Below are 26,367 nucleotides of genomic sequence, written 5' to 3' on the forward strand. Positions count from 1 at the left end.
AGAGTTTCAGGGATAAATTTGAGTTCACAAGAATTTGGTTTCTCTTTATGCAGATGATACAATTCTTCTTTAGAAAATGTTTTTCATGCTTTTATAGTTTGACTTGAAGGACAGTGCATGTTCTTTAGATAAACCCAAAGCAACAACAGCATGACAGTCCTCACCATCACTGATTTGCACGAATCAAAAATGATGAGGACTTTTGTCTGAGTTTATTAACTCTTTGATAATCAGTGTATATGGAAACACATGATGTGATGTGAAACATAATTTATAAAGTCATCAAGGAAAAAATACATGTTTTAAAATGTTTTTGGTTAAATAGCATCACTGCAACTATTAAAAGAACATTTATGAAAACACTTTGAGGATAATAAATATTCAAACAAGTGATTTGAAGAACACGTCTTTATTTTCTGCAAACACTGAAATAATATTGAAACGTTGCAACAATCTAGTGAATATTTCTATTTGTCAAATAACAGACAGAGACAGAGTGCAGAGTGAGAGCAGTAGCAGAGTAAAACCAGTAGCAGAGTCTCAGTGAGGCAGGTCAGGACTGGGAACACTGGTCTCTCCTCAGCGTCTCTGAGAGAGGAGTCTGGGAGCCCTGGGTGGCCTCGCAGGTCACAGAGCCCACCTTCCCCCACTGGTCTGCAGGGAGCCTCAGGGTGCTGCTCCAGCTGTAGTGGCCGTCCCTCTGCAGCACCCCGGGGCTCCTGCTCTCCTCCCAGCTGCTGCTGCTGCTGCTGCTGCTGCCGTCCACCTTCCAGGACAGAGTCCAGTCTGAGGGGAAGCCCTTGTTGGCCAGACACATGAGCGTGGCCTTCCCCTGCCGCAGCTCCTCACTGGAGGGGGGCAGCACCGTCAGGGTGGGACGGACGTCACCTAGGAGACACGGGGACCACACGGCTGTCAATCAAACACCAGACACCTGAACACCTTTACTGTGTGAGAGTTTCTGTCAGGTGGTTTTTCTGCTCCACCAGTCACTCACTCACACATTGTTTCACTTCCCTTTAAGAAACCTCTCATGCACATCAGCACAGAAAGAGTCCTCATATGACCTGAAATATATCAAACTGCACGAGAAATAAAACAATCTGATTGACATTTTAAAACACAAAAACCTCTTTTAGACTTTTTGAAGAAAACAAGAAAATACAGTTTGAAGATATTTTCAGTCGTCTGTGATTTCATTCAGAGTCCTGATACATTTATACAAAAACATTTACTGTGGAAACTCTCAGAAGTTGATGAGATCCAACGATATTATCAGCCAAAAATAAGCCAGGACCATCAGAGAGCTGTCAACATTATTTCAAAAGACATTTTGAGCCGTTTGAGCAGATCAGAGATTTAAAGGCATTTTGAACATTTTCATCTTCGTTCAAAATGATTTTTACTCAAATTCAAAACGCTTTAAAATGAGAATCAAAGAGCAAATTTACACACGTGTGAAAAGTACGAGTGTTGTGGTTTCATCGTTCCGACACTTCAAACGGTTCACATTTCACAAATGAAACGAAACGTTTCAAGAGAAGTTGAGTGAAGCTGCTTTGAGTTCAGCTTCAAGGTTAAACAGCAGAAACGGACAATAAAACTGAGTCTTTAAAGTGATTTTGATCCGTCCGATCAAAAGTTCAAGTTACTGCAAATGTTCAGACACATGAATTCAAACATTTACTGATGAAACAATATTTAATATTTGAGCAGAAACTTACTTCCAACGTCCAGTCTGGTTCCTCCACCAAAAGTCCACCACAGTGATACAAACTGACTGAGTCGTCGTACAAAAACCTCTCACTGCAGAGAGACACGGCTCTCTGACTTTGTCTGACAAAACTTAAACTACAAGAACTCAAGTTTCCACTTTCATCTAAAGATTTAAATACGAGACTTCTCCTCTGCACCGAGTCATTATATTATTTACAGTCATGATTTCATTTCAAACACAAAACTGCACTTAAAACTGCAACTGAGAGAAAATAGAAGTGAAGATGGAAAATCACAAATTTAGATTTCTAAACAAAATTTATTTACAGACAAGAAAAATTTGCTGACAATCGAATAAAATCCATCAAAAACTGAACTTACTTCCAACGTCCAGTCTGGTTCCTCCACCAAAAGTCCACCACAGTGATACAAACTGACTGAGTCGTCGTACAAAAACCTCTCACTGCAGAGAGACACGGCTCTCTGACTGTGAACACAACAAACTCAACATGAACACTTCCAGCTGTTGAAAGAATGAACTATTTCATCTTATATTGATCAAACTGTGACACGACTGATCACAATTCATCACATTTTTATGTTTTTATTTTTACGTCTGTCTAAAAGTCACATTTAATTTGTTCTCGCATTAAATTAAAACAAAACATTGTGAAAGAAAATGAATCCAGAGTCCTCAAACCAAATCAACATTAAAATGATCACTGACTGTTTATCAATGCTCTGATAAAGTGATTGATCCACTGATCAGCAGCATCATCAGACTAATCCAAGTCCCTGTTGGAGTCAGTCAGAGCATTTCCATAGAGAGCCACTTTGCATCAGCAGCACCATGCTCCAGTGCTCTGGGAGAGTTTATAGTCCTGAGGGTTGAACACTGGATGACTGACAGCTGTCCTTCATGACAACAGAAGCCACAGAAATCCTCCTCATCAAAAACATGACTCTGATCGGCGTCCTCATCTGGACTCTCCTCTGCTGCTGCTTCACAGGTAAAGTCCAGAGGATCAGAGTCCTCTCCTCTATGAACGTCCGTCTGTCTGAAATGAAGCCGACAAAACCGTGACGCTGCTTTTTGTTTGTGTGTCTGTATCCTCAGAGTCCAGAGGCCAGATCACAGTGACTCAGCCTGGAGCAGTGAGGTCTGCTCTGGGAGAGTCCGTCACCATCAACTGTAAGACCAGTCCAGAGGTTTATGGTGGGAGCTATTTACACTGGTACCAACAGAAAGATGGAGAAACTCCTAAACTACTCATTTACGTTGCCAACAGCCGAGCATCAGGGATTCCAGATCGTTTTACAGGCAGTGGATCAAACACTGACTTCACTCTGACCATCAGTGGAGTCCAGACTGAAGATGCAGCAGTTTACTACTGTCAGAGTTTTCATGTTATCAACAGTCAGTGGTTGTTCACACAGTGAAAAAGAGTCGTACAAAAACCTCCCTCAGTCAGACTGAACAGAAACTGAACTGACTGCTGCAGCTGGAAGCTACAACAGAGACTGATACACTTCACTGAGGACACACACACACACACACACACACACACACACACACACACACACACACATGTTAAATATATTCCACACTTCATCGTCTCTTTCTGTGATAATACATTGAGTTTAATTGAAGGAGCAGACGTGACGATTTATGTGAATCAACTGGCAGAAATGAAATTTAACATTAATAATTCTCTTTAAATTTGTGTACAATCACCTGAAATAAGAATAATTATGTTTTTGTTGTCTTATATTGAGCTCTTTATATCTCCAGAGGGAGCGGGTCCTCTTCCATGAAAACCGCTATCTTGCACAGCCACATTTCTACAGTGGCCCAGAATGGACAAAACAGACACTGGCTCGAGACAGCACCTTTAATGTTTGTCCCAAGTTTCACAGCCACCGTCAGAATTCATACACGCTTGCAAATGAAAGGGTGAGACAAGAGGTATTCAGCTGGTTGCAATCTGAAACATCATCATTAGATCACAACATCCTTCACACTGGACCTTTAACACAACGTTTACAAGACATTGATGTCCTTATGTCCTCTGTTGGCATTTTTCATTCTTCCCTCAGCTGCATAGATCGGTACAAGCATCTGTATTTCCAGCATGTGAGCACATTTTCAATACCATCAAATCTGATTGTCCCTGAAATCAAACAACACAATCTCATTAGTTTCCCGTCTGTAGACAACAATCGTAATTGTTGAACTAAACAATTATGGCGCTGCCGCAATTTTGACAGTGGCACGAGGGGGCTGCGGGTCTTATTAACTGAATCAATTGACATGAATGAATTTAATGGAAATGAACCATCTCAATTATCATCCAAAGTTTGCTTTTTCTAATAGAGCTAACGGCGCTAATGCTAACAGCGGTAAAAGAGCTAAGGGAGCTAATGCTAATGGAGCTAACAGAGCTAATGCTAACGGTATCAATATAGCTAACAGTGTTTTATCCGTCTATGTATATGAGGCTGTCTGTGTATATTTATCTGTATTTGTGTGTGACTGTGTCTGTGTGTATGTGTCTGTCGTTGTGTGTGACTGCGTATGTGTGTGTCTTCGTCTGTGTGTGTGTGTCTGCTTGAACTACACATTTATCAAATTGTCCCAAGTATTTTGAACAAGCAGCCCAACCAGTTCCTACATGGAGATGTGTCTGGTATATGTGTGTCTGAATGTGTATGTGTGTGCGTGTGTAACTTCTGCCCCACCTGCTGATAATTACCTCTCTATTTCTCCCACTTTTTACCTTTTCCTCAACAGCCACTTTTTCACTGTCAGTTACTTCGAACAACTTGTGATTGTGACAAAAGCTACTATCAAAAAACTGATTACACTGTGGTATGCAGACAAGTCTGGGCCAGATGTACGTGTATTTTATGTCCAGATATTCTTTAGAAAAATGACTAAATGGTCGATTTAAAAAGACACACTCCAGCAGGCTGCGACTCAGAAAACAGGAGATTGTATGGGTTTAAATGGAGCAGCAGAGCAGGGCAGCTGGTGCAAGATCCCTATTTATTTAAATTTGGTGGGGGCTAACCCTTTAAAATTGAACTTTGATGAGAGAAGAAAGGTTTGTCTCCAAGAAGATCCAAAAATGATGTGTCTCCTATTCACCATTTGGATTTTGAAAAAAAAAATCAGGTGATTTCTCACTGGCTCTTTCACTCTAACTGATGAGGTCATCCAGTCTAGGGGGAGAAATTCTGAGCATTTTTTTGAGAAACTTTATGGTCTTGAGATGGTCATAGCTCGAAAACCGTAAGAGATATCAAAAAATGTGCCAAATTCATTTCGACCTGACAAAATTATCTACGTTTTAAAGTTTGAATGAAATCTCTAGGAGAAAGTATGGCGAAGCAGCGGACAATTGAAAAAGGCTGAAATTTTTGGAAATTTCCCCAATCATTTCTTATGGGAAATTCTTCGCAGTTTTTGCGAATAGCTTTGTGAATTATTGACGAAATAGCTATAAAAGTCGTAGCACACCATTCCCGATCGAGCCGCACGTTTTGATATATAGTTTGCGAGGGTTTTCTCAAAGCTGCGGGACTACCCACCGAAATTCTGGCAGAAGATGAAAAATGGGAAGAAAAAACGCGCGGGATAACAATAGTGGATCAAGCTATGCTCGCTATGCTCTCTTGCGCTGCCTCGTGCCACTGATAAGACTATTTTCAAGCTGGCTTCTCAGCCAGATCCCTCTTGTAAAACAGACGTTTACGGCAGTTCTCGTTTACGGCAGCAGAGTGTTGGAGTTTGAGAAGACACATAAACAAATAAAACTTCCTAAACTTCCAAAAAAAAAGAGGGATGGCACCACTCACCTCCCCATCTGCTTCTTGTGAGGGCTGCCTTCAGCTCAACAAGAAGGTCGCTGAACTGGAGGGAAGAGTCTCTCTCCTACAACAAATCGGAGAGGACGAGCGGCTAATCGACACCATGCTAGCGCAGTGTCTGAGCACTGTAGCAACAACCGGCGACGGCGCTAGCGGAGACCTGGACGCTACAGTGCCGTGGATCGATCCTGCCCAGTCCCTGAATGGAGATCAATGGGCCAGAACGGGAGCCAGACCCAAGACTCTTCTGTGTTCCACCCCGGGACAGCCGGCACCATGGACGGTGGTTCAGCACGGCGGAAAATATGCCGGTAAACTGCAGAAAACACCTTCCCCACCTCCAGCCCAGGATCTCTGTCTCTCCAACAAATTCACCGTACTGGACGAGCAGGAGTTCCCTCCACTCTCAGGACCACTATCAGGATCCACACAGCGGAACCCCGGACATCGGCGGTCTGCACCCTCCACCATCAGCGCCGGACACCGGCGGTCTGCACCCTCCACCATCAGCGCCGACACAGTGGGCCCCATACCGGCTGCTGCCCCCTCTGCTCTCCGTAAGGCTGTGGCTCTCTCATTCACACCACGGACAAATCCTCCATCAGCCGGCCCACCCAGCTCCCGGGCGTCCCCTCCAACCAGCGGGCCATCTGCTCGGTCGGGTCCCTCAGCCTCCACCACCAACGGAAGACACCCATCCGGCGAGCCCTCCATCCCGGCTGCCTCTGCCCGACCACGGTCCTGGTCCTGGTAGCCGGCCTCATCCCACTACCATCATCATCGGGGATTCTATCATCCGGCATGTGAAAACACACAAAACAAGAGCACTCCTGCAGAAATTTTACCTGCTTCTTGTGATTTTATTGTTGACAATTTTAACAGCAAACTGGAAATAACACTGGACTCTGTCGCTCCACTTTTAACCAAAACCATAAAAACAAAACCTACACCACCGTGGAGAAATAACGACGAAATCAGAAAACTCAAAAGAAATTGCAGGAGTGCAGAGAGGAGGTGGAGAAAAAGCAAACTGACAATTCACTATGAAATATTACGTGAACAGCTGAAAATCTACAACAACACAGTCAAACTGGCACGAATCTCTCATTTTTCAAGACTCATCACAGATCATAAAAACAACACCAAATTCCTGTTCTCCACCATCGATCATTTAACTAATAGCAATTTTAAAAAACCCTCCAAACCCCCATCAGATGCCCTCTGTGAGGACTTTGCAGACCACTTCAGAAATAAAATCGATAATATCAGATCCAGTCTTTTACCCCAACAGAATTTATTTTTTTAACACACCTGTACCATTACTTTTACCTGAGGAAACACTGGAGAGTTTTGCCCTGGTGGACGCAAGGACACTTGGTCGAGCTTTCTCCCAAGTAAACCCAACAACCTGCCTTTTAGACCCAATTCCCACATCACTTTTAAAAACATTTTATGGCTTCTTTGAGGAACAGATTTTAAATATTGTAAATTACTCGACGGGTGTCTTCCCCGCTGCCTTTAAAAACATCAGTGGTGAAGCCCCTTCTGAAGAAGAGTAACCTAGACCCCAACATTTTTAATAACTACAGACCTGTGTCCAACTTACCATTTTTAAGTAAAATATTAGAAAAGCTGGTTCTTAATCAATTAAATGATTTTTTAAATAGTATCAATATTTTAGAGAAATACCAATCTGGTTTTAGGATGAACCACAGTACAGAGACGGCCCTTTTAAAGATTTTAAATGACATTAGGTATAACGCAGACTCACATAAACTGAAGGCAAGAGAGAGAAACTTTTACCAAAACTACAGGATTTTAAACCAACTCAATGTGTAAAGAACCTGGGCGTCATTTTTGACTCTGAGCTGAATTTTATTCCACATATTAAAAATGTAACAAAAATAGGTTTTTATCATCTTAAGAATATAGCCAGAGTCCGCCCATCTCTCTCTCAAGCTAACACGGAGGTGCTGATGCATGCCTTTATCTCCTGTCGTTTAGACTACTGTAATGCCCTGCTCTCTGGCCTCCCCAAAAAGACCATTTCTAACCTGCAACTATTACAGAACTCAGCCGCACGCGTGCTGACGAAGACCAGAGGGCGGGCTCACATTACACCGATTTTAAAATCGCTGCATTGGCTCCCCGTGTGTTTCAGGATCGATTTTAAGGTTCTTTTATTAGTTTTTAAATGTCTTAATGGTCTTGGGCCCACTTATTTATCTGACATGCTTTTATCATATCAACCCTCGCGGGTCCTGAGGTCCTCCGGCACTGGACTTTTAATTATTCCTAGAGTTAATACAAAAACCCACGGGGAGGCTGCATTCAGCCATTACGGCCCTCGACTATGGAATAGCCTGCCGGAGAGCATCAGGACTGCAGAGACTGTTGATGTTTTTAAAAGGAGGCTCAAGACTCACCTTTTTGGTTTGGCTTTTAACTGATCTCTTTTAAACTTTGAATTCTTCTATTATGCTATTTTTACTTCTTATATTTCTTATGACTTGTTCTTAGTTATGCACTTTATCAGTATTACATCTTAAAATCTTATTACTTTTATTTAGAACCTACTATTTATTAGTTATTTATTTGTCTATTTTTCCTCTACATTTGTAACTTTCTTAAAGCTTCTAATTTTTGTGCATTATACCTACTTTTATTTTTAATTTATTTGGTTATTTATCTATTTATTTATTATTTATCTTATTTATCTATTTATTTATTTTTTCTTTGGTCTTGTAATTTCTAGCTTCAGTGTTTCCTCATGTGGGGGCCTCCACACTGGGGTGTATGCCCGGTCTGCCCACGGGGGCCGTTGCTTGGAGGCCGCCTGGGCCCGAGGGACTTGGGTGGCTCTGCATTAAGTGCGGAGTCTGCCCCTGTCCATCGGCGTCTGGGTGGTCTCTGTGGCGGCGCTCCCAGTGGCCGCCGGCTGTGACCCTTCCCAGTGTGGAAGGCTCCCATAGGTGTTTCCTCACATGGTTCCTCAGTGCCCTGCCATGTCTCAGCACTGTGTGTGTGTGTCTGTGTGTGTGTGTGTGTGTGTGAGTGTGTGTGTGAGTGTTTGTGAGCGCACGTGTGTATATATCTGGAAGCGGGATATTGTCTGTCATATTATGCTTTTATTCTCTCTGTTGTTGTATTCTTTTATCTTGTGAAGCACTTTGTGTTGCATTTTAAATGGATGAAAAGTGCTATATAAATAAAGTTTGATTTGATTTGATTTGATCACAATAAGACTATTAAATGGCTCAGTAGATAAAAGGAAAGTGTTGTTTTTTAGATGACTTTGCAGTTACTGTACAGCAACCTGAGTCTCTTTAATTCTACATGGGGATGATTTGAATAGTCAGTTGGTCCAGCAGTGAGGAGGAAACATCATGACATGTTGAGGACAGCTACAGTTCACTGACTCTGTGTGTTTGCATATGTGTCCTGCCTCTCTGCTCCCAGCCGTTAAGAGGCCAGTGTTGATCAGTGGCTGTCCAGGCCTTTCAGAGCCACTCACACACCGGCAGCACCATCATGAGCTCACTGGTTCTACTGCTGGCCACCCTGGGGCTCCTGGTTCAGGGTGAGACTCTCTTCTGAAAACTTGGCTTCAGGATGCAACCAGCTTCACCACAATCATGTTCTGCTGTGATGGAGAAACACTGAAACAAGCAGCATTGACCTTCTTCCATCTATTCTCCATGTTAAAGAAATGATGCTCTTCTGTTCTGATGGTGATCATCTTCCTCCAAGCTGGATTTGTCTCAATAACCCTTCTCCTGTTTTTCATGTTTTACAGGTTCATCAGGACAAATCACCCTGACTCAGTCTCCTGAATCTCAGTCTGTTGTTCCAGGACAGACTGTCTCCATCAGATGCAAAACCAGTTCAGATGTTAGTAGCTGGCTCCACTGGTACCTTCAGAAACCTGGAGAAGCTCCTAAACTCCTGATTAATTCTGCTACAAGCCGTCAATCTGGAGTTCCAGGTCGTTTCAGTGGAAGTGGATCTGGGACTGACTTCACTCTGACCATCAGTGGAGTTCAGGCTGAAGATTCAGGAGTTTACTACTGTCAGCAGAGTTACAGCAGCCCGTTCACACAGTGATACAACGTCGTACAAAAACCTCCCTCAGCTGGAGAGGAACTGATCTGAATCAACAGCTGCACTCAAACTAAAACTAAAGGTTTTACTAAAATAAATAGTTCATATTTGAACATTAAATATAATGTACATAACAAAAAGTTATACTTTTAATGTTTTCATACAAACAAGGTTTGATACTGATGATACTGTTGAAGTAATACTTCACTTTGATCAGGTCATTCCCTGGAGCATGATGACATGTGGACAATCAATTTGTAGATATTAATTTTATTTCTTTCCATTTTTCATAGAAACTAAAATATTAATTTACTGGATGATAAAATGTCATCTCAGTAATATTTCATTCATGTTGTAAAAATACTAATCACATCTATAACATATTTAATTGTTTTCATTTTTTGTCCAACAAATTTGTATTTTATGATTTAGACCAAAATAATTTATGAAGTATGTATTTTAGTAACACTTTCATCTTTTTCCATCTTTCATTTGTCTTTGTGTTTGTGGATCTTCAGCAGAAGCAGGATGTAAAGAGTTTCAGGGATAAATTTGAGTTCACAAGAATTTGGTTTCTCTTTACGCTGATGATACAATTCTTCTTTAGAAAATGTTTTTCATGCTTTTATAGTTTGACTTGAAGGACAGTGCATGTTCTTCAGATAAACCTAAAGCAACAACAGCATGACAGTCCTCACCATCACTGATTTGCACGAATCAAAAATGATGAGGACTTTTGTCTGAGTTTATAAACTCTTTGATAATCAGCGTATATGGAAACACATGATGTGATGTGAAACATAATTTATAAAGTCATCAAGGAAAAATATATGTTTTAAAATGTTTTTGGTTAAATAGCATCACTGCAACTATTAAAAGAACATTGATGAAAATACTTTGAAGATAATAAATATTCAAACAAGTGATTTGAAGAACACGTCTTTATTTTCTGCAAACACTGAAATAATATTGAAACGTTGCAACAATCTAGTGAATATTTCTATTTGTCAGATAACAGACAGAGACAGAGTGCAGAGTGAGAGCAGTAGCAGAGTAAAACCAGTAGCAGAGTCTCAGTGAGGCAGGTCAGGACTGGGAACACTGGTCTCTCCTCAGCGTCTCTGAGAGAGGAGTCTGGGAGCCCTGGGTGGCCTCGCAGGTCACAGAGCCCACCTTCCCCCACTGGTCTGCAGGGAGCCTCAGGGTGCTGCTCCAGCTGTAGTGGCCGTCCCTCTGCAGCACCCCGGGGCTCCTGCTCTCCTCCCAGCTGCTGCTGCTGCTGCTGCTGCTGCCGTCCACCTTCCAGGACAGAGTCCAGTCTGAGGGGAAGCCCTTGTTGGCCAGACACATGAGCGTGGCCTTCCCCTGCCGCAGCTCCTCACTGGAGGGGGGCAGCACCGTCAGGGTGGGACGGACGTCACCTAGGAGACACGGGGACCACACGGCTGTCAATCAAACACCAGACACCTGAACACCTTTACTGTGTGAGAGTTTCTGTCAGGTGGTTTTTCTGCTCCACCAGTCACTCACTCACACATTGTTTCACTTCCCTTTAAGAAACCTCTCATGCACATCAGCACAGAAAGAGTCCTCATATGACCTGAAATATATCAAACTGCACTAGAAATAAAACAATCTGATTGACATTTTAAAACACAAAAACCTCTTTTAGACTTTTTGAAGAAAACAAGAAAATACAGTTTGAAGATATTTTCAGTCGTCTGTGATTTCATTCAGAGTCCTGATACATTTATACAAAAACATTTACTGTGGAAACTCTCAGAAGTTGATGAGATCCAACGATATTATCAGCCAAAAATAAGCCAGGACCATCAGAGAGCTGTCAACATTATTTCAAAAAGACATTTTGAGCCGTTTGAGCAGATCAGAGATTTAAAGGCATTTTCAACATTTTCATCTTCATTCAAAATGATTTTTACTCAAATTCAAAACGCTTTAAAATGAGAATCAAAGAGCAAATTTACACACGTGTGAAAAGTACGAGTGTTGTGGTTTCATCGTTCCGACACTTCAAACGGTTCACATTTCACAAATGAAATGAAACGTTTCAAGAGAAGTTGAGTGAAGCTGCTTTGAGTTCAGCTTCAAGGTTAAACAGCAGAAACGGACAATAAAACTGAGTCTTTAAAGTGATTTTGATCCGTCCGATCAAAAGTTCAAGTTACTGCAAATGTTCAGACACATGAATTCAAACATTTACTGATGAAACAATATTTAATATTTGAGCAGAAACTTACTTCCAAGTTCCAGTCTGGTTCCTCCACCAAAAGTCAACCACAGTGATACAAACTGACTGAGTCGTCGTACAAAAACCTCTCACTGCAGAGAGACACGGCTCTCTGACTGTGAACACAACAAACTCAACATGAACACTTCCAGCTGTTGAAAGAATGAACTATTTCATCTTATATTGATCAAACTGTGACACGACTGATCACAATTCATCACATTTTTATGTTTTTATTTTTACGTCTGTCTAAAAGTCACATTTAATTTGTTCTCGCATTAAATTAAAACAAAACATTGTGAAAGAAAATGAATCCAGAGTCCTCAAACCAAACCAACATTAAAATGATCACTGAGTGTTTATCAATGCTCTGATAAAGTGATTGATCCACTGATCAGCAGCATCATCAGACTAATCCAAGTCCCTGTTGGAGTCAGTCAGAGCATTTCCATAGAGAGCCACTTTGCATCAGCAGCACCATGCTCCAGTGCTCTGGGAGAGTTTATAGTCCTGAGGGTTGAACACTGGATGACTGACAGCTGTCCTTCATGACAACAGAAGCCACAGAAATCCTCCTCATCAAAAACATGACTCTGATCGGCGTCCTCATCTGGACTCTCCTCTGCTGCTGCTTCACAGGTAAAGTCCAGAGGATCAGAGTCCTCTCCTCTATGAACGTCCGTCTGTCTGAAATGAAGCCGACAAAACCGTGACGCTGCTTTATGTTTGTGTGTCTGTATCCTCAGAGTCCAGAGGCCAGATCACAGTGACTCAGCCTGGAGCAGTGAGGTCTGCTCTGGGAGAGTCCGTCACCATCAACTGTAAGACCAGTCCAGGGGTTTATGGTGGGAGCTATTTACACTGGTACCAACAGAAAGATGGAGAAACTCCTAAACTGCTCATTTACTATGCTGACACTCGAGAATCAGGGATTCCAGATCGTTTTACAGGCAGTGGATCAAACACTGACTTCACTCTGACCATCAGTGGAGTCCAGACTGAAGATGCAGCAGTTTACTACTGTCAGAGTGTTCATTATATCAACAGTCAGTGGTTGTTCACACAGTGAAAAAGAGTCGTACAAAAACCTCCCTCAGTCAGACTGAACAGAAACTGAACTGACTGCTGCAGCTGGAAGCTACAACAGAGACTGATACACTTCACTGAGTACACACACACACACACACACACACACACACAAACTGTGTTAAATATATTCCACACTTCACCTTCTCTTTCTGTGATCATACATTGAGTTTAATTGAAGGAGCAGACGTGACGATTTATGTCGATCAACTGGCAGAAATGAAATTTAACATTAATAATTCTCTTTAAATTTGTGTACAATCACCTGAAATAAGAATAATTATGTTTTTGTTGTCTTATATTGAACTCTTTATATCTCCAGAGGGAGCGGGTCCTCTTCCATGAAAACCGCTATGTTGCACAGCCACATTTCTGCAGTGGCCCAGAATGGACAAAACAGACACTGGCTCGAGACAGCACCTTTCACGTTTGTCCCAAGTTTCACAGCCACCGTCAGGATTCATACACGCTTGCAAATGAAAGGGTGAGACAAGAGGTATTCAGCTGGTTGCAATCTGAAACATTATCATTAGATCACAACATCCTTCACACTGGACCTTTAACACAACGTTTACAAGACATTGATGTCCTTATGTCCTCTGTTGGCATTTTTCATTCTTCCCTCAGCTGCATAGATCGGTACAAGCATCTGCATTTCCAGCATGTGAGCACATTTTCAATACCATCAAATCTGATTGTCCCTGAAATCAAACAACACAATCTCATTAGTTTCCCGTCTGTAGACAACAATCGTAATTGTTGAACTAAACAATTATGGCGCTGCCGCAATTTTGACAGTGGCACGAGGGGGCTGCGGGTCTTATTAACTGAATCAATTGACATGAATGAATTTAATGGAAATGAACCATCTCAATTATCATCCAAAGTTTACTTTTTCTAATAGAGCTAACGGCGCTAATGCTAACAGCGGTAAAAGAGCTAAGGGAGCTAATGCTAATGGAGCTAACAGAGCTAATGCTAACGGTATCAATATAGCTAACAGCGTTTTATCCGTCTATGTATATGAGGCTGTCTGTGTGTATTTAACTGTATTTGTGTGTGACTGTGTCTGTGTGTATGTGTCTGTCGTTGTGTGACTGCGTATGTGTGTGTCTTCGTCTGTTTGTGTGTGTGTGTCTGCTTGAACTACACATTTATCAAATTGTCCCAAGTATTTTGAACAAGCAGCCCAACCAGTTCCTACATGGAGATGTGTCTGGCATATGTGTGTCTGAATGTGTATGTGTGTGCGTGTGTAACTTCTGCCCCACCTGCTGATAATTACCTCTCTATCTCTCCCACTTTTTACCTTTTCCTCAACAGCCACTTTTTCGCTGTCAGTTACTTCGAACAACTTGTGATTGTGACAAAAGCTACTATCAAAAAACTGATTACACTGTGGTATGCAGACAAGTCTGGGCCAGATGTACGTGTGTTTTATGTCCAGATATTCTTTAGAAAAATGACTAAATGGTCGATTTAAAAAGACACACTCCGGCAGGCTGCGACTCAGAAAACAGGAGATTGTATGGGTTTAAATGGAGCAGCAGAGCAGGGCAGCTGGTGCAAGATCACTCTTTATTTAAATTTGGTGGGGGCTAGCCCTTTAAAATTGAACTTTGATGAGAGAAGAAAGGTTTGTCTAAAAAAAGATCCAAAAATTATGTGTCTCCTATTCACCGTTTGGATTTTACGGCAATTTTAGAAAAAAAAATTCAGGGGATTTCTCACTGGTTCTTTCACTCTGAGTGATGAGGTCATCCACTCTCGGGGGAGAAATTCTGAGTATTTTTTGAGAAACTTTATGGTCTTCAGATGGTCATAGATGACCATGCTGAGGTTCATTTCGACCTGACAAAATTATCTACATTTTAAAGTTTGAATGAAGTCTCTAGGAGAAAGTAATTGAAAAAGGCTGAAATTTGAGGAAATTTCCCATTCATTTCTTATGGGAAATTCTACGCAGTTTTTTGCGAATAGCTTTGCGAATTATTGACGAAAGAGCTATAAAAGACATAGCACACCCTTCCCGATCGAGCCGCACGTTTTGATATATAGTTTGCGAGGGTTTCCTCAAAGCTGTGGGACAAGTTACGTGCCGAAATTCTCGCGGAAGATGAAAAATGGGAAGAAAAAACGCGCGGGATAACAATAGTGGATCGAGCTACGCTCCAGCCAGTGGCTCTTGCGTTGCCTCGTGCCACTAATAAGACTATTTTCAAGATGGCCCATCAGCCAGATCCCTCTTGTAAAATAGACGTTTATCACAATGAGACTATTAAATGGCTCAGTAGATAAAAGGAAAGTGTTGTTTTTGAGATGACTTTGCAGTTACTGTACAGCAACCTGAGTCTCTTTAATTCTACATGGGGATGATTTGAACAGTCAGTTGTTCCAGCAGTGAGGAGGAAACATCATGACATGTTGAGGACAGCTACAGTTCACTGACTCTGTGTGTTTGCATATGTGTCCTGCCTCTCTGCTCCCAGCCGTTAAGAGGCCAGTGTTGATCAGTGGCTGTCCAGGCCTTTCAGAGCCACTCACACACCGGCAGCACCATCATGAGCTCACTGGTTCTACTGCTGGCCACCCTGGGGCTCCTGGTTCAGGGTGAGACTCTCTTCTGAAAACTTGGCTTCAGGATGCAACCAGCTTCACCACAATCATGTTCTGCTGTGATGGAGAAACACTGAAACAAGCAGCATTGACCTTCTTCCATCTATTCTCCATGTTAAAGAAATGATGCTCTTCTGTTCTGATGGTGATCATCTTCCTCCAAGCTGGATTTGTCTCAATAACCCTTCTCCTGTTTTTCATGTTTTACAGGTTCATCAGGACAAATCACCCTGACTCAGTCTCCTGAATCTCAGTCTGTTGTTCCAGGACAGACTGTCTCCATCAGATGTAAAACCAGTTCAAGTGTGGGTAGCTTACTCCACTGGTACCTTCAGAAACCTGGAGAAGCTCCTAAACTCCTGATTTATTATGCTACAAGCCGTCAGTCTGGAGTTCCAGGTCGTTTCAGTGGAAGTGGATCTGGGACTGACTACACTCTGACCATCAGTGGAGTTCAGGCTGAAGATTCAGGAGTTTACTACTGTCAGCAGAGTAACAGCTACCCGTTCACACAGTGATACAACGTCGTACAAAAACCTCCCTCAGCTGGAGAGGAACTGATCTGAATCAACAGCTGCACTCAAACTAAAACTAAAGGCTTTACTAAAATAAATAGTTAATAATAATTTACTTTTAATATTTGAACACTAAATATACTGTACATAACAAAAAGTTATACTTTTAATATTTTATTTTAGTTTGAAATGTTCTGGTGCACATTAAAGCAGCAGAATGATGCTGATGATGTTGCTGAAGTTTGATTTCAGCTCTTAAATAAATTCATTCCCTGGAGTTTAAATACACATGGACACTAAACTTGCAAATATTGTTTGATCTCTGACCATCATTAATAAAAACTCAAATACTCAATTAAACTGAGATATTTTATCTCAAAAATATTTCATTCATGTTCTGAAAATTTGAATCGTGTCTCAAACATTTTTCTTCATTTTGTGCATTTTTTATTCCAACAAAAATGTATTTTACAGTTGAGATCAAAAGGATTTATGGAGTGTGTAGTTCAGCAACATTCTTTCATTTTTGTTTGTGTTTGTAATCTTAAATTTATCTCTGAAACTACATCCTGCGTCTGTTGAAGATCCACAATCATTTGGTTTGTCTTCATGCTGATGATATACTGCTATTCATGTGTGATTAAGAATGCTTTTGTAGTTTTACTTGAAGGACTGTGTATATTCTATCGATACACTGAAAGCAGTTACAACATGACAATCCTCATCATTAAGACACTTCAGTAACCAGAGATGATTGGATAGTTGATCCTTGACATGTCCACCTTCCAGGACAGAGTCCAGCCTGATAGGAAGCCCTTGTTGGCCAGACACATGAGCGTGGCCTTCCCCTGCTGGAGCTCCTTCCTGGAGGGGGGCAGCACCGTCAGGGTGGAGATGACTCAACCCACTGCAGAGAGAAAGAACAAATGTTGAAGCTTCAACTTTGGATGAAACTGGTCTTCAGTGTTTCACTTCCTTTTGTCGGTTCAGTCACCATGGCAACAGACAGGCACTGCTGCTGAACCATGACAACAGACAGGTTTCAGTTCTAAAGATTAAAACTGAAGAATTACTTTTGACAGCATCTTAAAGATTTCCTGTATAAAACAGAAAAGACCTCGATGGTGTGAGTTTGATTTGTTCATTCAAAATGAACATTGTTAACTGAGTTTTGTATCCAAACTAATCAAATCAAACCTACTTCTGCAGCGTGTTGGTTCAATGTGACAGTGATGTTTTACGATAATCATTTGTGACAGACAATGTGTCAGAAATTAAAATCTTTGAGAAACATCAATTAAAACCACAAAACAGTTTGGCTCAGAATTGAAGCTGAAATTTAAAAAACTTGAAGAATATTTTTGAGAGACAAAAAACTTTGTTGGAAAGGTACATATGGAAACTTTTCAAACTTAAATATCACTGAAACAAAATGTTTAACTAAAGAAGATTTTAGTCTGTTTGAGGACAAAATGTGTCACATTCACAAAGCATTGCAACTATATTAAATTCCAATTATCAGCTTTGAAATTGCAGTAATGTGTACAGTTATGAAACAAAACAGAATAAACCTAAAATGTGGCTGATTAAAGGAGTCAAATGTCCTGACAGTTAACATCCAGTCTGGTTCCTCCACCAAAAGTCCACCTCAGTGATACAAACTCACTGAGCTGCAGAACAAAAACCTCTCAGTGTAGAGAGACACAGCTCTCTGACTCTGAACACAACAAACTCACCAAACACATTCCCAGTTTACCCAGTTTATGAACGAACGGCTTGAAGTGTTTCAAACTGTTTCAGAAACTGAATATGCAGACGATTCAACCTTTTCTTTGTCAAATGTTTGAATCAATGCTCTGATTAACTGTTTGATCCACTGATCAGCAGCATCATCAGACTAATCCAAGTCCCTGTTGGAGTCAGTCAGAGCATTTCCATAGAGAGCCACTTTGCATCAGCAGCACCATGCTCCAGTGCTCTGGGAGAGTTTATAGTCCTGAGGGTTGAACACTGGATGACTGACAGCTGTCCTTCATGACAACAGAAGCCACAGAAATCCTCCTCATCAAAAACATGACTCTGATCGGCGTCCTCATCTGGACTCTCCTCTGCTGCTGCTTCACAGGTAAAGTCCAGAGGATCAGAGTCCTCTCCTCTATGAACGTCCGTCTGTCTGAAATGAAGCCGACAAAACCGTGACGCTGCTTTATGTTTGTGTGTCTGTATCCTCAGAGTCCAGAGGCCAGATCACAGTGACTCAGCCTGGAGCAGTGAGGTCTGCTCTGGGAGAGTCCGTCACCATCAACTGTAAGACCAGTCCAGAGGTTTATAATGGGAACTATTTACACTGGTACCAACAGAAAGATGGAGAAACTCCTAAACTGCTCATTTACTATGCTAACAGCCGAGCATCAGGGATTCCAGATCGTTTTACAGGCAGTGGATCAAACACTGACTTCACTCTGACCATCAGTGGAGTCCAGACTGAAGATGCAGCAGTTTACTACTGTCAGAGTGTTCATTATATCAACAGTCAGTGGTTGTTCACACAGTGAAAAAGAGTCGTACAAAAACCTCCCTCAGTCAGACTGAACAGAAACTGAACTGACTGCTGCAGCTGGAAGCTACAACAGAGACTGATACACTTCACTGAGTACACACACACACACACACACACACACACACAAACTGTGTTAAATATATTCCACACTTCACCTTCTCTTTCTGTGATCATACATTGAGTTTAATTGAAGGAGCAGACGTGACGATTTGTGTCGATCAACTGGCAGAAATGAAATTTAACATTAATAATTCTCTTTAAATTTGTGTACAATCACCTGAAATAAGAATAATTATGTTTTTGTTGTCTTATATTGAACTCTTTATATCTCCAGAGGGAGCGGGTCCTCTTCCATGAAAACCGCTATGTTGCACAGCCACATTTCTGCAGTGGCCCAGAATGGACAAAACAGACACTGGCTCGAGACAGCACCTTTAATGTTTGTCCCAAGTTTCACAGCCACCGTCAGGATTCATACACGCTTGCAAATGAAAGGGTGAGACAAGAGGTATTCAGCTGGTTGCAATCTGAAACATTATCATTGGATGCCACAACATCCTTCACACTGGACCTTTTACACAACGTTTACAAGACATTGATGTCCTTCTGTCCTCTGTTGGCATTTTTCATTCTTCCCTCAGCTGCATAGATCGGTACAAGCATCTGTATTTCCAGCATGTGAGCACATTTTCAATACCATCAAATCTGATTGTAACTGAAATCAAACATGACAATCTCATTGGATTCCCATCTGTAGACAACAATCGTAATCGTAGAACTAGACAATTCTGGCGCTGCCGAAATTTTGACAGTGGCACGAGGGGGCTGCTGGTCTTATTAACTGAATCAATAAACATGAGTGAATTTAATGGAAATGAACCATCTCTATGATCATCAGTTTCCTTTTACGAACAGAGCTAACGGCGCTAGCGCTAACGGCGGTAACAGAGCTAATGCTAATGGAGCTAACAGACCTAACACTAATGTAGCCAATGCTAACGGCACTAATAGAGCTAACAGAGCTGATGCTAACAGAGCTACCAGTGCTAACGGTGCTAACATTTCTAATAGAGCTAGCAAAGCTAACGATGCTAATGCCAATGGTGCTAATAGAGCTAACAGCGTTTTGTCTGTCTATGTATATGAGGCTGTCTGTGTGTATTTAACTGTATTTGTGTGTGACTCTGTGTGTGTGTGTGTATGTGTCTGTCGTTGTGTGTGACTGCGTATGTGTGTGTCTTCGTCTGTTTGTGTGTGTGTGTCTGCTTGAACTACACATTCATCAAATTGTCCCAAGTATTTTGAACAAGCAGCCCAACCAGTTCCTACATGGAGATGTGTCTGGTATATGTGTGTCTGAATGTGTATGTGTGTGCGTGTGTAACTTCTGCCCCACCTGCTGATAATTACCTCTCTATCTCTCCCACTTTTTACCTGTTCCTCAACAGCCACTTTTTCACTGTTGGTTTCTTCCGAACAACTTGTGATTGTGACAAAACTGTAGCTGCTATCAAAAAAACCATTACACTGTGAGATGCGGACAAGTCTGGGCCAGATGTACGTGTGTTTTATGTCCAGATATTCTTTAAAAAAATAACTAAATGGTCGATTTAAAAAGACACACACTCCGGCAGGCTGCGACTCAGAAAACAGGAGACTGTATGGGTTTAAATGGAGCAGCAGAGCAGGGCAGCTGGTGCAAGATCCCTATTTATTTAAATTTGGTGGGGGCTAACCCTTTAAAATTGAACTTTGATGAGAGAAGAAAGGTTTGTCTCCAAGAAGATCCAAAAATGATGTGTCTCCTATTCACCATTTGGATTTTACGGCAAATTTTGAAAAAAAAATCAGGTGATTTCTCACTGGCTCTTTCACTCTAACTGATGATGTCATCCAGTCTAGGGGGAGAAATTCTGAGCATTTTTTTGAGAAACTTTATGGTCTTGAGATGGTCATAGCTCGAAAACCGTAAGAGATATCAAAAAATGTGCCAAATTCATTTCGACCTGACAAAATTATCTACGTTTTAAAGTTTGAATGAAATCTCTAGGAGAAAGTATGGCGAAGCAGCGGACAATTGAAAAAGGCTGAAATTTTTGGAAATTTCCCCATTCATTTCTTATGGGAAATTCTTCGCAGTTTTTGCGAATAGCTTTGTGAATTATTGACGAAATAGCTATAAAAGTCCTAGCACACCATTCCCGATCGAGCCGCACGTTTTGATATATAGTTTGCGAAGGTTTTCTCAAAGCTGCGGGACTACCCACCGAAATTCTGGCAGAAGATGAAAAATGGGAAGAAAAAACGCGCGGGATAACAATAGTGGATCAAGCTATGCTCGCTATGCTCTCTTGCGCTGCCTCGTGCCACTGATAAGACTATTTTCAAGCTGGCTTCTCAGCCAGATCCCTCTTGTAAAACAGACGTTTACGGCAGTTCTCGTTTACTGCAGCAGAGTGTTGGAGTTTGAGAAGACACATAAACAAATAAAACTTCCTAAACTTCCAAAAAAAAAAGAGGGATGGCACCACTCACCTCCCCATCTGCTTCTTGTGAGGGCTGCCTTCAGCTCAACAAGAAGGTCGCTGAACTGGAGGGAAGAGTCTCTCTCCTACAACAAATCGGAGAGGACGAGCGGCTAATCGACACCATGCTAGCGCAGTGTCTGAGCACTGTAGCAACAACCGGCGACGGCGCTAGCGGAGACCTGGACGCTACAGTGCCGTGGATCGATCCTGCCCAGTCCCTGAATGGAGATCAATGGGCCAGAACGGGAGCCAGACCCAAGACTCTTCTGTGTTCCACCCCGGGACAGCCGGCACCATGGACGGTGGTTCAGCACGGCGGAAAATATGCCGGTAAACTGCAGAAAACACCTTCCCCACCTCCAGCCCAGGATCTCTGTCTCTCCAACAAATTCACCGTACTGGACGAGCAGGAGTTCCCTCCACTCTCAGGACCACTATCAGGATCCACACAGCGGAACCCCGGACATCGGCGGTCTGCACCCTCCACCATCAGCGCCGGACACCGGCGGTCTGCACCCTCCACCATCAGCGCCGACACAGTGGGCCCCATACCGGCTGCTGCCCCCTCTGCTCTCCGTAAGGCTGTGGCTCTCTCATTCACACCACGGACAAATCCTCCATCAGCCGGCCCACCCAGCTCCCGGGCGTCCCCTCCAACCAGCGGGCCATCTGCTCGGTCGGGTCCCTCAGCCTCCACCACCAACGGAAGACACCCATCCGGCGAGCCCTCCATCCGGTCTGGTTTTACGGCTGCCGCCACCGGGGACCTGCGGCCCGGCCGGGCCTCCCGGCTGCCTCTGCCCGACCACGGTCCTGGTCCTGGTAGCCGGCCTCATCCCACTACCATCATCATCGGGGATTCTATCATCCGGCATGTGAAAACACACAAAACAAGAGCACTCCTGCAGAAATTTTACCTGCTTCTTGTGATTTTATTGTTGACAATTTTAACAGCAAACTGGAAATAACACTGGACTCTGTCGCTCCACTTTTAACCAAAACCATAAAAACAAAACCTACACCACCGTGGAGAAATAACGACGAAATCAGAAAACTCAAAAGAAATTGCAGGAGTGCAGAGAGGAGGTGGAGAAAAAGCAAACTGACAATTCACTATGAAATATTACGTGAACAGCTGAAAATCTACAATAACACAGTCAAACTGGCACGAATCTCTCATTTTTCAAGACTCATCACAGATCATAAAAACAACACCAAATTCCTGTTCTCCACCATCGATCATTTAACTAATAGCAATTTTAAAAAACCCTCCAAACCCCCATCAGATGCCCTCTGTGAGGACTTTGCAGACCACTTCAGAAATAAAATCGATAATATCAGATCCAGTCTTTTACCCCAACAGAATTTATTTTTTAACACACCTGTACCATTACTTTTACCTGAGGAAACACTGGAGAGTTTTGCCCTGGTGGACGCAAGGACACTTGGTCGAGCTTTCTCCCAAGTAAACCCAACAACCTGCCTTTTAGACCCAATTCCCACATCACTTTTAAAAACATTTTATGGCTTCTTTGAGGAACAGATTTTAAATATTGTAAATTACTCGACGGGTGTCTTCCCCGCTGCCTTTAAAAACATCAGTGGTGAAGCCCCTTCTGAAGAAGAGTAACCTAGACCCCAACATTTTTAATAACTACAGACCTGTGTCCAACTTACCATTTTTAAGTAAAATATTAGAAAAGCTGGTTCTTAATCAATTAAATGATTTTTTAAATAGTATCAATATTTTAGAGAAATACCAATCTGGTTTTAGGATGAACCACAGTACAGAGACGGCCCTTTTAAAGATTTTAAATGACATTAGGTATAACGCAGACTCACATAAACTGAAGGCAAGAGAGAGAAACTTTTACCAAAACTACAGGATTTTAAACCAACTCAATGTGTAAAGAACCTGGGCGTCATTTTTGACTCTGAGCTGAATTTTATTCCACATATTAAAAATGTAACAAAAATAGGTTTTTATCATCTTAAGAATATAGCCAGAGTCCGCCCATCTCTCTCTCAAGCTAACACGGAGGTGCTGATGCATGCCTTTATCTCCTGTCGTTTAGACTACTGTAATGCCCTGCTCTCTGGCCTCCCTAAAAAGACCATTTCTAACCTGCAACTATTACAGAACTCAGCCGCACGCGTGCTGACGAAGACCAGAGGGCGGGCTCACATTACACCGATTTTAAAATCGCTGCATTGGCTCCCCGTGTGTTTCAGGATCGATTTTAAGGTTCTTTTATTAGTTTTTAAATGTCTTAATGGTCTTGGGCCCACTTATTTATCTGACATGCTTTTATCATATCAACCCTCGCGGGTCCTGAGGTCCTCCGGCACTGGACTTTTAATTATTCCTAGAGTTAATACAAAAACCCACGGGGAGACTGCATTCAGCCATTACGGCCCTCGACTATGGAATAGCCTGCCGGAGAGCATCAGGACTGCAGAGACTGTTGATGTTTTTAAAAGGAGGCTCAAGACTCACCTTTTTGGTTTGGCTTTTAACTGATCTCTTTTAAACTTTGAATTCTTCTATTATGCTATTTTTACTTCTTATATTTCTTATGACTTGTTCTTAGTTATGCACTTTATCAGTATTACATCTTAAAATCTTATTACTTTTATTTATTACTTACTATTTATTAGTTATTTATTTGTCTATTTTTCCTCTACATTTGTAACTTTCTTAAAGCTTCTAATTTTTGTGCATTATACCTACTTTTATTTTTAATTTATTTGGTTATTTATCTATTTATTTATTATTTATCTTATTTATCTATTTATTTATTTTTTCTTTGGTCTTGTAATTTCTAGCTTCAGTGTTTCCTCATGTGGGGGCCTCCACACTGGGGTGTATGCCCGGTCTGCCCACGGGGGCCGTTGCTTGGAGGCCGCCTGGGCCCGAGGGACTTGGGTGGCTCTGCATTAAGTGCGGAGTCTGCCCCTGTCCATCGGCGTCTGGGTGGTCTCTGTGGCGGCGCTCCCAGTGGCCGCCGGCTGTGACCCTTCCCAGTGTGGAAGGCTCCCATAGGTGTTTCCTCACATGGTTCCTCAGTGCCCTGCCATGTCTCAGCACTGTGTGTGTGTGTCTGTGTGTGTGTGTGTGTGTGTGAGTGTGTGTGTGAGTGTTTGTGAGCGCACGTGTGTATATATCTGGAAGCGGGATATTGTCTGTCATATTATGCTTTCATTCTCTCTGTTGTTGTATTCTTTTATCTTGTGAAGCACTTTGTGTTGCATTTTAAATGGATGAAAAGTGCTATATAAATAAAGTTTGATTTGATTTGATTTGATCACAATAAGACGATTAAATGGCTCAGTAGATAAAAGGAAAGTGTTGTTTTTTAGATAACTTTGCAGTTACTGTACAGCAACCTGAGTCTCTTCAATTCTACATGGGGATGATTTGAATAGTCAGTTGTTCCAGCAGTGAGGAGGAAACATCATGACATGTTGAGGACAGCTACAGTTCACTGACTCTGTGTGTTTGCATATGTGTCCTGCCTCTCTGCTCCCAGCCGTTAAGAGGCCAGTGTTGATCAGTGGCTGTCCAGGCCTTTCAGAGCCACTCACACACCGGCAGCACCATCATGAGCTCACTGGTTCTACTGCTGGCCACCCTGGGGCTCCTGGTTCAGGGTGAGACTCTCTTCTGAAAACTTGGCTTCAGGATGCAACCAGCTTCACCACAATCATGTTCTGCTGTGATGGAGAAACACTGAAACAAGCAGCATTGACCTTCTTCCATCTATTCTCCATGTTAAAGAAATGATGCTCTTCTGTTCTGATGGTGATCATCTTCCTCCAAGCTGGATTTGTCTCAATAACCCTTCTCCTGTTTTTCATGTTTTCCAGGTTCATCAGGACAAATCACCCTGACTCAGTCTCCTGAATCTCAGTCTGTTGTTCCAGGACAGACTGTCTCCATCAGATGTAAAACCAGTACAAGTGTTAGTAACTATCTCCACTGGTACCTTCAGAAGCCTGGAGAAGCTCCTAAACTCCTGATTTATGATGCTACAAGCCGTCAATCTGGAGTTCCAGGTCGTTTCAGTGGAAGTGGATATGGGACTGACTTCACTCTGACCATCAGTGGAGTTCAGGCTGAAGATTCAGGAGTTTACTACTGTCAGCAGAGTAACAGCAGCCCGTTCACAGTGATACAACGTCGTACAAAAACCTCCCTCAGCTGGAGAGGAACTGATCTGAATCAACAGCTGCACTCAAACTAAAACTAAAGGCTTTACTAAAATAAATAGTTCATATTTGAACATTAAATATACTGTACATAACAAAAAGTTATACTTTTAATGTTTTCATACAAACAAGGTTTGATACTGATGATACTGTTGAAGTAATACTTCACTTTGATCAGGTCATTCCCTGGAGTATGATGACATGTGGACAATCAATTTGTAGATATTAATTTTATTTCTTTCCATTTTTCATAGAAACTAAAATATTAATTTACTGGATGATAAAATGTCATCTCAGTAATATTTCATTCATGTTGTAAAAATACTAATCACATCTATAACATATTTAATTGTTTTCATTTTTTGTCCAACAAATTTGTATTTTATGATTTAGACCAAAATAATTTATGAAGTATGTATTTTAGTAACACTTTCATCTTTTTCCATCTTTCATTTGTTTTTGTGTTTGTGGATCTTCAGCAGAAGCAGGATGTGAAGAGTTTCAGGGATAAATTTGAGTTCACAAGAATTTGGTTTCTCTTTACGCTGATGATACAATTCTTCTTTAGAAAATGTTTTTCATGCTTTTATAGTTTGACTTGAAGGACAGTGCATGTTCTTTAGATAAACCTAAAGCAACAACAGCATGACAGTCCTCACCATCACTGATTTGCACGAATCAAAAATGATGAGGACTTTTGTCTGAGTTTATAACTCTTTGATAATCAGTGTATATGGAAACACATGATGTGATGTGAAACATAATTTATAAGTCATCAAGGAAAAAATACATGTTTTAAAATGTTTTTGGTTAAATAGCATCACTGCAACTATTAAAGAACATTTCTGAAAACACTTTGGAGATAATAAATATTCAAACAAGTGATTTGAAGAACACGTCTTTATTTTCTGCAAACTG

General features: G+C 41.7%; 8 gene segments (V, D, J or C); 6 read left to right on the forward strand and 2 right to left on the reverse strand.

Annotated features, from left to right (window-relative positions):
• Positions 1–393: 393 nt before the first annotated feature.
• LOC121619224 lies at positions 394–2,151 on the reverse strand. The segment is given in 2 exon segments: positions 394–888; positions 2,098–2,151. A coding segment is annotated over 1 exon segment (264 nt).
• A 516-nt stretch (positions 2,152–2,667) lies between these two features.
• Positions 2,668–3,230, forward strand: LOC121619165. The segment is given in 2 exon segments: positions 2,668–2,726; positions 2,834–3,230. Coding segments are annotated over 2 exon segments (375 nt in total).
• Positions 3,231–9,117: 5,887 nt separating this feature from the next.
• Positions 9,118–9,699, forward strand: LOC121619187. The segment is given in 2 exon segments: positions 9,118–9,166; positions 9,383–9,699. Coding segments are annotated over 2 exon segments (357 nt in total).
• A 911-nt stretch (positions 9,700–10,610) lies between these two features.
• LOC121619231 lies at positions 10,611–11,999 on the reverse strand. The segment is given in 2 exon segments: positions 10,611–11,108; positions 11,946–11,999. A coding segment is annotated over 1 exon segment (264 nt).
• A 516-nt stretch (positions 12,000–12,515) lies between these two features.
• LOC121619160 lies at positions 12,516–15,566 on the forward strand. The segment is given in 3 exon segments: positions 12,516–12,574; positions 12,682–13,505; positions 15,511–15,566. Coding segments are annotated over 2 exon segments (375 nt in total).
• Positions 15,567–15,582: 16 nt separating this feature from the next.
• On the forward strand, positions 15,583–16,161 carry LOC121619188. The segment is given in 2 exon segments: positions 15,583–15,631; positions 15,848–16,161. Coding segments are annotated over 2 exon segments (357 nt in total).
• A 2,057-nt stretch (positions 16,162–18,218) lies between these two features.
• LOC121619161 lies at positions 18,219–19,213 on the forward strand. The segment is given in 2 exon segments: positions 18,219–18,277; positions 18,385–19,213. Coding segments are annotated over 2 exon segments (375 nt in total).
• Positions 19,214–24,842: 5,629 nt separating this feature from the next.
• LOC121619158 lies at positions 24,843–26,139 on the forward strand. The segment is given in 2 exon segments: positions 24,843–24,891; positions 25,108–26,139. Coding segments are annotated over 2 exon segments (426 nt in total).
• Positions 26,140–26,367: the final 228 nt, after the last annotated feature.

This window comes from Chelmon rostratus, chromosome 16 (genome assembly GCF_017976325.1).
Source record: "Chelmon rostratus isolate fCheRos1 chromosome 16, fCheRos1.pri, whole genome shotgun sequence".
NCBI lineage: Eukaryota > Metazoa > Chordata > Actinopteri > Chaetodontiformes > Chaetodontidae > Chelmon > Chelmon rostratus.